The 11,991-nt window shown below is 35.2% G+C and overlaps 2 protein-coding genes across 2 annotated transcripts; one reads left to right on the top strand and one right to left on the bottom strand.

Moving 5' to 3' along the window:
• Positions 1-2,063: 2,063 nt before the first annotated feature.
• LOC128555874 (uncharacterized) lies at positions 2,064-3,759 on the bottom strand. Its single transcript, XM_053539656.1, has 2 exons — positions 2,994-3,759; positions 2,064-2,809 (listed from the first exon to the last, which is right to left on the bottom strand). The coding sequence occupies exons 1-2, from the start codon at positions 3,757-3,759 to the stop codon at positions 2,064-2,066; spliced, it is 1,512 nt and encodes a 503-aa protein (XP_053395631.1).
• Positions 3,760-7,331: 3,572 nt separating this feature from the next.
• On the top strand, positions 7,332-10,928 carry LOC128555875 (uncharacterized). Its single transcript, XM_053539657.1, has 2 exons — positions 7,332-7,588; positions 9,544-10,928. Exons 1-2 carry the CDS (start codon positions 7,564-7,566, stop codon positions 10,926-10,928), a joined length of 1,410 nt encoding a protein of 469 aa, XP_053395632.1. The 5' UTR covers positions 7,332-7,563.
• The last annotated feature ends 1,063 nt before the right edge of the window (positions 10,929-11,991 follow it).

Consider the following 11,991-nt stretch of genomic DNA (forward strand, 5'->3'; position numbering starts at 1 on the left):
ACTATAACGTAAAATTTCTTTCATAAAGTCTGTTTCTCCATGAATGGCATATTTTTGCTATCAGCACTTAATTATCTCTGTTCACTGTTTACATAGCACGCGTGTTCCGCTATCTAATGTTATCATATTACATTGTTTCAATTAATCTTGTCGGAGGTTTAACTGCCCTGCCAGATCTACTCATATATGTTTTTTTCACTTGCTTCATTATCTGACCTTTTATTGCTTTTATCAGAGAATTGTGAAATACAGTCAGAATTTTCTTGAGGCGCCGAAAGGTTGTTATTTTCCACATTTTGCATGTCAACTTCAGGTATGCACTCTTTTGATTCATTGGTTTGTAACAAATGCCTCCTATTGCGACGATATGTGTTACCGTCAGGTGTTTTAACAGAGTATGACCTATCATGGTGTTTTTGCACTACTACTGCAGGACTCCAATTTTTATTTGCTTGCTGAATTCGTGCCGAATCTCCTATTTCTAATGGTGGTAAATGCTTGGCTGTCATATCATAATACACTTTCTCCCTTTCCTTGTTTGCTGACAATTTCTCACGAATGACCTTGTGTGAGATTTGCCGGGAAGTAATTGTGTCTTAGCAACTGGCAACACTGACCTAATTTGACGTTGGAACATGATTTCACTGGGTGAAAAACCTATTTTAAGTTTTGTAACCCTATATTCTTGTATTCCTATCATTGGGTCGGTGCCTGATGCTCTGGCCTTCGTGAAAATGCGCTTGCAAATTTTCACGTACGCTTCCGCAAAACCATTACCGGAGCTGTGGTAAGGACTTGTGGTCTGGTGTGTAAAATCCCAGAGCTTTGCAAAGTTTGCAAACTCATGAGATGCATAGCATGGCCCATTATCAGATACTACAATTTCTGGTATGCCAAATCTAGCAAATATGCCTTTGAGCCTACTTATAACTGTCGAACTTCTACAGTTAGGCAGCTCTTTGACCTCAAAGTAATGTGAATAATGGTCAGCGACTATCAAAAAGTCTTTGCCATTGAACTCAAATAGGTCTGTGCCAACTACCTGCCATGGGTATTCTGGAACTTGGGTGTAGACAAGCGGTTCTTTCTGGTTTGAGTCTCTGTGTTGCAAACATACAGGACATTTCAGAACAAGATCTTTAATTTCCTGGGTGATTCTAGGCCAGAAAACAATATCACTTGCTCTACTTATTGTTTTCTCTATTCCCATATGACTTGAAGAATGTAGTTTTGACAATAAGTCTGCCCTTAGGGATTTAGGAATAACAATTTTGTGACCCTTCATTATTACCCCATCCATGACGGTAAGCTCATCCCTGTAATTCCAGAAATCTAGCAGTTCTGACTTGCAGTGATTTCTTTCATCAGGCCAACCTTCAATAATGACTTGCTTCAGGGACAAAAGTTGTTCGTCCCTGTCAGTATTGACCTTGATTTCTTGTAATTTCCGGTCACTTACCGGTAAGCTTCTTTTGACCATATTAACCTGGACTTCTACAGTTTCCGTCAGGGAAGGATCTGTATCCTTGACCGGAAATCTAGACAAAGTATCTGGTAAAGGAATCTGAGTTCCCTGCCTATAAGTGACATCTATATCATACTGTGAAATGTTTAAGAGTAGCCGCTGTAACCTAACAGGTGCAGCAAATAAGGGTTTCTTACATATAGCTATCAATGGTAAGTGGTCTGTAACTACTTTGACTTTTTTCCCATACACCCACTGGTGGAATTTCTTCAAGCCAAATACCAGTCCAAGACACTCTAACTCAATCATAGCATAGTTCATTTGGCTTGGCGTAAGACTTTTACTGGCATAACCTATAGGTCTACCTTCTTGAAGGAGTGTGGCCCCATGTCCTGACCTACTTGCGTCGGTTTGCAACTCTAAGGGTTTGGCCGGGTCATAGAAAGCAAGGACAGGAGCTTGCGTTATGATATCAATCATCTGATCATAAGCTTGCTGCTGTGATTCACCCAGAGAAATTCTACATCTTTCGCCAATAATTCTCGTAAGGGCAAAGTGACCTCAGATAGCCTAGGTGCATATCTAGCGAGATACTGACTCATGCCAAGTACCGTTTCGAGTTGTGACCTATTTTCCGGATAGGCATTTCTCGAATTGCAGACACCTTGTCTGGATCTGGGCTAAGACCTTGTTTAGATATCACATGACCGAAATATCTAATCTGGGACTGCCCAACCTCCAGCTTATCTGGATTAAGGCGTATACCTTGTTCTAGTGACCTTTGGAGCACTGCTCTCAAATTCGCATCATGCTCCTCCCTTGTTTTGCCATATACTAAAATATCGTCTACTATTGCAGCTACCCCTGGGAGACCCTCAAATATTTCGTCTATTTTCTTTTGGAACAGATCCATGGCAGACGAAATACCCATTGGAAGCCTCAGATACCTGTACCTCCCAAATATGGTATTGAATGTAGTCAACATGGAAGACTTCTCTGTCAAATGCATGGCCCAGTAACCTGACCTAGCGTCTAATTTTGTAAAAAATGTAGCGCCGTTTAGCTGGGGAAGTATGTCATCCAGTGTTTTCGTCGGATGATAAGGACGTTGAATGTTTCTGTTCAAGTCACCCGGATCAAGTACTATTCGCAAGTCACCTGATTTTTTCTGTACTGTCACCATTGAATTGACCCACTCAGTAGGCTCACTTACTTTTGTAATGACCCCCAATTTCTCCATCTTATCTAGCTCCTTCTTGCATTTATCTCGTAATGCAACAGGAATCCTACGTGGAGGATGAACCACAGGTTTAGCATCATGTTTCAGATAAATAGAACATTGCCCTGGAATAGAGCCAATGCCCTTAAAAACCTGGGAATATTCATTCAGCACTGCTGTTTTGTTAAGCGGGAGGATACATAATTGGAAGTGACAGCATGTGCGAGTTTAACTAGGCCAAAATCGATGGAAGTCTGAAAACCAAACAAGGGTGGTGACTGGGTGTCTACTACATGAAATTCTACATACTTGGTCTGTGCAGAAGGTTCATGGGTACACTGCAGGTAATGGAACCTAGACATACTAAAGGGTTGCCATTATAACCTGTGAGCTTCGTTACAGAGGAACAGAGTGCGGTTTTTACACCTAATTGTTGCAATGCAAAATGAGGTAAAATATTCACCTGTGCGCCAGTGTCTATCTTGAAAGAAATTTGTTTCCCAAGAGGTCCAGTTTTAATATCCACAAATGCCTGATTGCACATCTTGTCCACAGCACTAATTACTGTATCAATGTAAATATCCTCAGATGAATCATCAGCCCTCACTTCATTGACACGTTTACTCCTGCACACCCTCGCGTAGTGATTCCATTTTTTACAGTTTCGGCATTGCACTCCCTTCGCCTTACACTGTTTGTCCCCATGGAATTGACCACAGTTTTGGCACGATTTGTGCGCGACATCTGGCTTGTTTTCCGTTGATTTCCGCGACCCGCCTTTGCACTTTATATCTCGTTTTCTCGATTCCTCTTTTTTGTGAGTAGTTTTCCGTACAAAGTTAATAGAAGACGATTCTTGCATGTTATTCATTTGCTCTTGTGCATATTCTACAGTTTGACATATGTCAACAGCTTTCGCCAATGTTAGTTTCTCACCTACTGTCAAAAGCTTCTCTCTAATTTTGGACGACTTTACACCGAACACGATTCGATCTCTAATCAAATCTTCCTTGTAGGCTTCGCCATAAGAACAGTCATTTGCAAGTATCTTAAGTCGTGTGATGAATTGTTCCATGGTATTTTCACCTTGCACTTCATTATTAAATTTGAACCGCGCAAATACTGGGTTTGATTTCGGCTGAACGTGTTTTTCAAATGCGTCGGCGGTAGCTTTTACTGATTTTTTCTGATCAGCTGTCAACACTAAAGTTTTATAAATTTCTCTTCCTTTTGTCCCATCCATAGGAGCAAGTATGTGATTTGTACTGGTTCATCTTTCCCCTTTAACGGACCCTGGAATATCAATTCCGCGTGACCTCTAAAGGTTTTGAATGTTTCCAACAAATTCGGACTGTCCCAGTCCATTGTAGGCGTCGGTACACCGGTTAAATCCATTATTTGCATCCGATACACTATATGCACTATATGCACAATGATTGTTAATAATCCTGACAAATGCGGATGTATTAAAATCGTTAATTTTCTGACACCATGTCTTATTGTAAAGAATGACCAACACAGTATTCTTACTATAAGTATATGTTTATTATATCAGTGCGCCTTAACAACTGCTGAAACAACATCCCAAACTGGGTGTGTATAAAATATACGCATGCGCTGTGAGTATACTACATTATCTACATAATGATACACATAGCAACCTTATTAAACATATCTTTGCGTTGGTCCAAATACAAGAAAGAATCTTGATATTTTGATATACATATTAAATTTTTATATCAAACATAACACGCCGAACAAGATATCCATGCTGAATGAAATACTTCTAATAAAGAACTTACACACAACGTTTATATTCTTATAAGTACTTCTCGAATTAAACTACAAACAATGTACAGATTAGATGATTAATTTAGATTTTTAATTGAGTCAGACGTAAATTTGGCTTAATATAATTTACATTCCGTTGTGAATCATGCCTTTTGTTCCTGTACATGTTCAAGATATAACATCAAAATATCTGATTAATGCTGTGATCGTTATACGGTATTTAAACACGTATCGGAAATATAAATTATGCAAAATATAAATGAAATGAGTGAAATAAAAAAATTTTGACTTGACTTTTGACTTGGCTAAAAGACAATACAGTGTATCTACTTGATCAGTTAATGTGCATGAAAATTTTAATACATTTAAAACTGTTACAGTTTCGATGTGTGAATGCGAAAGAAGTCTATATGCTTCTTTACTTATATGCACTAATATAAGATTCTCGCAGTTGTCAACCTTACATCCTTAAATCATCATTTTTCGTTCAGCTCCTATTTAACCTCCAATATATATCTCTATAAACAACGTTTAGTAGTTTAATTTAACTATTTTCGTCTTCTTTTTATGTTTATTCTCATGGATGAACACGCACAATTTTAATAACCATTGTATGTTGATCTCTTCATGTAAGTTACAACTGCATTATCCTCTAATGCTGATTCATTTTAACAATAATATAAGATTGAATAAGCAGTCTTCATCAACCGACATGAGATCTTTTCTCATTCACATCATGTTTAGATTTCTTCTTTTACGGGTGACTGAAATACTGTTGAAAAACGGCGTTACAAATCTTTTACGAGTACAAATTTTATTTTTACATCCATCTAAATCAATTATGTCCCTGTTTGTATTAGATTGTGTATTTATGACAATGACTTGACTTTCAACAACATATCCTCTCTTATACACTAACATCCACTTAGCAAGTAGCAACATGTAAATGTTATCTTTTGCTCTCTGTCTCGTTGGTTCAATCATATTGCTGTTTGCTTTTGTTCAATTCTTCAACATTACTATTATCCTTCTGCATGTGAACAGAAACCCGGGATCTGTATCCAGTAACTGTAGTACATCATCTACATCATCTGTCTTTTCTAGTAGTGAATATTGTTTAGTTCACTTCAACTTCCAGAGCTAAGTTCCAAAACCCGACACGCTACATACTGATCTGAAGGATTGTGACACCCTTTCTTTCTTTGCCAACTTATTCTAACGTCTGACACATCTTTGAAAATAAAATAAAGTACAAAATCCCTAATGTCAATCTCTTACTGAATAAATGAACGTCCAATTCATCACATTGCATATTTGTCACAAAATTTATGCAAAAAGTATGGACAAAGTCCACCGATTAGCGTTTTAAGTACATAATATGTTCGTTATTTGTTCATATTACTATGCCTTGCCTGGACGTAGCCAACTATTTTCTTTTACTGGGTGCGGAAAATAACTGAATACCGTGTTACATGTTTTTCTTTGAAAGGAAAATTCAGAAAAGGTTATATCCAAGAGAATTGCGCATTAACAATTTCTCCAATATGTTATTGGTTGTAGGCATGTAAAACGTTTTTGGACCAGGCCTGAAACTGTTGTCATAATTTTCTGTCTACATATCTATCCGTGTGGTCAAACATCTGGCAGTTATTAAGACATTATCAACATGTTGAAATGTTGTATGGCGACTTAATTACACATGTAATGCTAGATGTGTTTCTAGTTTGGTAACTCATAATGGTAATTAAGAATTAAATACTATTTTGTGCGTTTGGACAGGTATAAACCACGTTGCAAACTTCTTGCAAAAACTCGAATCGCGCTAGCAATTCTTGGATGACTCGAAGTTCTGATGTGGTTTAACTCACAAAAAAAAATCAATTTTTATATTTTTATGTTCTTACAGTTGCTTGCTAAAAGAATAAGTGGTTTCCTTTCCACGAGTATCAGAAAATTAAAATAAATGTAGGAATATCGATCTTTTCAACATCTAAACTGAATAGTAAACAGACCCGCACTATACTAAATTATAAGTCTCCTTCTGAAAAAAAAAACAGTTCCTGATTTTTATTTGAAATATCCTTAAATTCAGGGAAAATCATATAGTCGTGTCTATTCAATTTTGATCTTTATCATCAGAAAAAATAGCTTTAACTATAATTTAATTATCTATTTAAATATTGGTGTCCAGCTTTGAAAGACTTTTATCGAACGACGCCATTTTATTTATGTTTTTGTTTTTATGAATGGTGTCAGATCTTGTATACAATCTCACAAATAGTAATGCTGTTAATACGATAATAAACGCTTTTTTCTTCTATACAAACCAATTTTAAACAATAAGCAACGATAAGTCGGATGTATAGTAAAATTTTTGAATGTAAATGTTAGTCATATCTGTTTGTCCTACTATTGATTCAAACAACAATATTCTATAGACCTGTTGTGGGGCCTTGAAAGCCGAGTAGTTAAGGCCGCAGACGTAGAATCACTTGCTAGTCACCGATGTACGTTCGAGCCTCACCCGGATGTTGCATTCTTCTTCTCAGGAAGCCATCCAGCTTGCTTACGGAAGATCGTGGGTCTACCCAGGTACCCTACCGTGATAAAATCATGCATGGAGGTGCATTTGGAGTCTTCCTGGAAAGTCACCATATGAACTTTAATTTTGTCGGTGTGACGTTACACCCAACAAAAAATCTATATGCCTTATTGATTAGTTAATAATCTGACGTAATAAATGATCAAGGTTTTAAAATAGTAATTGATATGCGGAAGAATATATAAACCATTGATTGCTTCCACAAATAAATAAATAGTCATAACTCGATGTTGAGTCAGCATATTCCAAGTTAATAGTGTTATATCTCCGTGTCGTTAGGTCGGTTACAAAAACGCAATAAAAAAGTAATATGAGCTCTTTCAGTTTCGTGTATTCCGGTTGTTTCCATCATCTATAAATATTACAAGGCAATTACTGATTATATGAATACCTGGAAAAAAAAAGACAATCGATCTAACAATACACATTTTGAAAAATCAGACTGTATGGAGAAATATTAGAGTGACGGGATAAGAAAATACTATCATGGATGGAGCTTGTAGTACAGAAGGTCAGAAATTCTCAGTTTACATTTTGTTATGATATGAAATTATGGATCAAATCACCTGCGCAGAAATTGAAAATAACGGTTTTGTGCATGTGATATAAAATCACTTGGGAATATGATATATTATCCTAGTTAAACTAATGGGAAATTTGAATTTGACATTTATATTAGGGATAATAAAAATTAATGTAAACGGTTTAAAATGATCCATATGACAGATATGTTTGTCCTTGTTGTTATGCACAATTTCAGTTTTATTGTGTTGTTCTTTTGGTGAGATTTAACATACCCGAGATAAACTGAATTTCAGGAAAGCCTGTTGTTATGAAATTTAAACCGGACAAACTGTATGTGTATCTCAAACTCGTTCATGACACCCTTAGAAAAAATGCATTTATACTACGCTAAAAGTATCTCATTAGAATTAAATGGGCTAGAACTAATTCTCCCTAAAGATACATTTGTGGTACTTCGATTAGTTTATGTAGGTATCTAATGTCATTTGTGTGAAAAAGTGATTTGCGATGTTGTAGTAGTTTATCTACATCAGACATCTCAATGAAATCAATAGTAGACAAGTTTCTTTTTTATCGTAAAATTATAAATTTCCAAAAAATCAAATGAAACATAACAGCACTGTAACAATACTGGTTGTATTCCAATACGTAATATTTAGTAAGCAAAGGTAAGTTTAGCATCACACCCAGTGCTTTTACGGATATATTTGTTTCTCGTCCTTTAATCTTGGAATCCCAACGACCTAGTTTCGCCGATACTCTTTACAAAGCATACAGATATAACTGCGTTACATGTATTCAATATAATTCATTTTATTTGCGCACCTGTAATATGATAGTTTTAATTGTTTGCTACCAAGCAATATTGTAAACTTTAGTGCAAATGTGTATTTTTGATGAAGCCGTAAACGAGCGCACGAGTTACATTAATGACCTTAAGTTTAAAATTTTTAAAACACTGCCGAGTAACGTATACAAAGGATTTCGGTGTGTTCTTGTACATTATATACAAAACAATGTATTTTGCAGAATGTATCATAAATTATGTACATTATGAGCAACACAATACAATGTGCTGTAAAATAGACAGTATTTAGCTTACGAGTCAAGACAGATACGACACATTCTATCATTTCGTTCGTTATTTTACAAGCGCATACAATTAACCTTTATACACCGAAATTGTACACCAGAGAGCGTATCCTTAAAGATTTAGAAAATATCATTAGAGTGTAAAAATATATATGTACTGTAGTGTAAATATATATGTACTGTGTTGGAGAAAATATCCTCCAAATTGTAGCCCAATGGTTTTATTCACTCTCACTCAATGCTTGGATACTTATCATTTTCGTATGCATGCAAATATATTGTATTATAAAAGAAGATGAGCTGTTTATGCTTAATTCAAATAAAATGTATGTTCTGTTCTGTTCTGTATAAATATTGACACATAGTAGATCTTAAGCATGAGAAGTCCTAAACATGATTTTCAAGTGATCATAAGCGTAGAAAAACTGAAAAAAAAACCTTCCACTTTAAATACTAACGAAAGTGTTATCTAACCTAATACAATCCTAATTCACAGGCGGTCAGATCAAATAAACAAAATGTTTTTCGAAACATTTGACCTCTTTTCGTCCGTCATTGGATACAATGCACCAACCATTTTTAAGACCTACTATGTAACTTATTGTCAATACGTGCAGCGAATTGGTTTATATATGTTATCATCTTTATTGCAATGTTCACCTGAAAGTGTTGTAAATAATCAACATTCTCCATAAAAAGGTTGATGTGAATTTGTTAATGTAAATTGTAGTTAACACATTTTCTAAATAAAACAAATGTTACCTCAAATGTTCCATGTTAACTCATTTTAAACCCATTTTCAATAATGGTTTTTGAAGCAAATTCTTAAATGTAAGTTCATCTTTTCAGAGGAGACTGACTCCGAGGGTGAAGAAAAAGCATCTAGCAGTTATGATCAACCTCTTATGTCGCATGAGGGATTTTCAGATACTCAAACTTTAATCAAAGAAGACCAAACTAAGGCATCTGCAGAGAACCATTCCGCAAGCGTCGCCTTTTATGTCAGAGATGTAAAAACTGGAAAAGTGTATGGTTTAACAAATCGTCATATTACTCTTCATACAGACAAAATTGATATTAAAATGTTAAGTCAGAGTAAGTTTATCCATTTTGGGACATCAGTTAAAATTTTGGATGAAAAAAGTTTAGATATAGGATTGATAGAGATTGATCACTCTGTAAAAGATCTTTTAAGCAACACAGAGAACGTAGATCAGAATGTTTGTATCTATTCTGGTCCATTTGAAAGCATTTTTGATAAAGAAATATTTAAATACAAACCTAGCGATAAACTTTATGAAGTGTGCAAATGTGGTACACCAAATTATGGAACTATTGTTTCTGAGTCGGAACATGAAGAGTGTAAACCAGAAAATGGACAATTTCTCGTTAAAAGTGAGAATGGTGTATTCGCTGTAAAAGGTGAAAGTGGTACCGCCGTCGCGGCCAAAAGGAAAGAAGACAATGTAATAGAGTTAGTTGGAATTATTTGCGGTGGATCAGGCGACAATACTGTTTGTCTATTTATTCCAGATGTTTTTCATTTTTATAAGAACAGATACGACATGATTCTAGAGTTGTATGATGCATGCATACTTTGTGGAGTAAAAATATATTTCAATTTGTCAACGCCGGAGCAAATTTCTCCACCTAGTTACGATCTGGTGGATCATGCTTTAAATTTGATGTGCTACAAATTTGAAAATGTAGATGTTAAAATTTACGAGCGCCTAATAGAAAGAGAACGCGATTTGTCCCTACGGGTCACTCAAAGATTGTGTTTGAATGATAACGCCATCTTCGAAAATGACAATCCTAATTATGTAGCAATAGAAAGCGGCATGTTAGCATGCGATTTTTTGTATGTGGGTAATGCGAGAGCAGCAGAAAACCGTCTAAAGAAAGCAATATTTTGCTTTTTAAAGTCAGATGATTTTGGACTTAGATTGTTATGTAATCTCATTACATATATCACGTGGTATTGTCTTGTCAAAAATAATGATACTTCTTTAGACAAATTGAAAAAATTGCTTGAAAATGGCAAGAAAATTTTGAATGCGACTTCAGACCTTAAGAGATTTCCTTTAGAGTCATTAGGATTCCTTATTATGATTACTCGAGATATTACATGGCAATGTGGGATAAAATGCGTGAGCGAGGCCATGACCATAGAAACAACACAACTGAGAGAAGCTATAGATTTGAAGCAGTTGAGAAAGCAAAGCAATCTGTGAAGATTTTTAAGGAAGACCATAACGAGAAGAAAAGTACAGAAACACTGAGGAGACTTGTGCTGGCAAAATGTCAGCAAGTGTATGTTCTACTTGGTTGTGTCATGATTTCATTACTTGTGAGGAAGTATCCAATGAACAAATAACAGAAGCTGAAAACATTATTAAGGGTATGGAGGAAGTGACTATGAAGGAAATACCATTAGTGCAAAATGTGGATTACTTGATTGCATTATGCGACTTGCAGTATATAGAAATGGACATACATCGAAAGTTTTGAAAACGGCCTGTTAATGTTTCGAAAACTCCGAAATCAAGGAGTACCATGTAGGATTCCATAGAGCTAAATGCAGAGTAAAATGCTGTCCAAATTAAAATCATGGTAATTCGATAAGCTATCAGTGAATAAACTTCTGTTTCTATGTTTGGATGTTTTTGATACCTAACAAATAAAAAATTAAAATTAGAAATATAGTTAACCTTCCAAGTCAAACATTATGTGCCATGTTTACTTTCTATTGTCCGTTAAAGCTAACTCAGCATAAACATAAACGTTGTTCTTTCGGAGGACAGGGGATGGTTTAGATTAATTACCAATCATGTTAGTATCATTGTAAATATTCTAGGTAAACGTTCTTGAATTCGCGTCAGTGAAAGTGGCCTGTCAAAGTGAAGGGAAAAAAAATAGAACTCATGATTTCAAGCCAAATAGCTCAGTTCATATTAGGTTTGGAGCTTGTACTTTGAAAGGATGCTATTGTGCACTATTTAACGATTAGCTTATTAATGTACTAAGTACTTGAGATTGAAACGTGTTCTTTGAATACATTAAATATAAACATTGTTTATGAAAAGGGTATTATTAGGTGGTCACAAATTCTAAACTGATTAGTAATTTCATATACAAATAAAAGATGTACATAATTTTTTTGTAAATAGTATTCAATAGGAAAAAGATCGACATGAATAAGGCTATCCAAAATTTAAATGTTTCATTCTTTTTTAAGACTGGATGTAATAACTAATGTGATAGAGCAATATCTTAATGCGAATATATATTTTGATT

Source organism: Mercenaria mercenaria, chromosome 3, assembly GCF_021730395.1.
Source record: "Mercenaria mercenaria strain notata chromosome 3, MADL_Memer_1, whole genome shotgun sequence".
Classification (NCBI taxonomy): domain Eukaryota; kingdom Metazoa; phylum Mollusca; class Bivalvia; order Venerida; family Veneridae; genus Mercenaria; species Mercenaria mercenaria.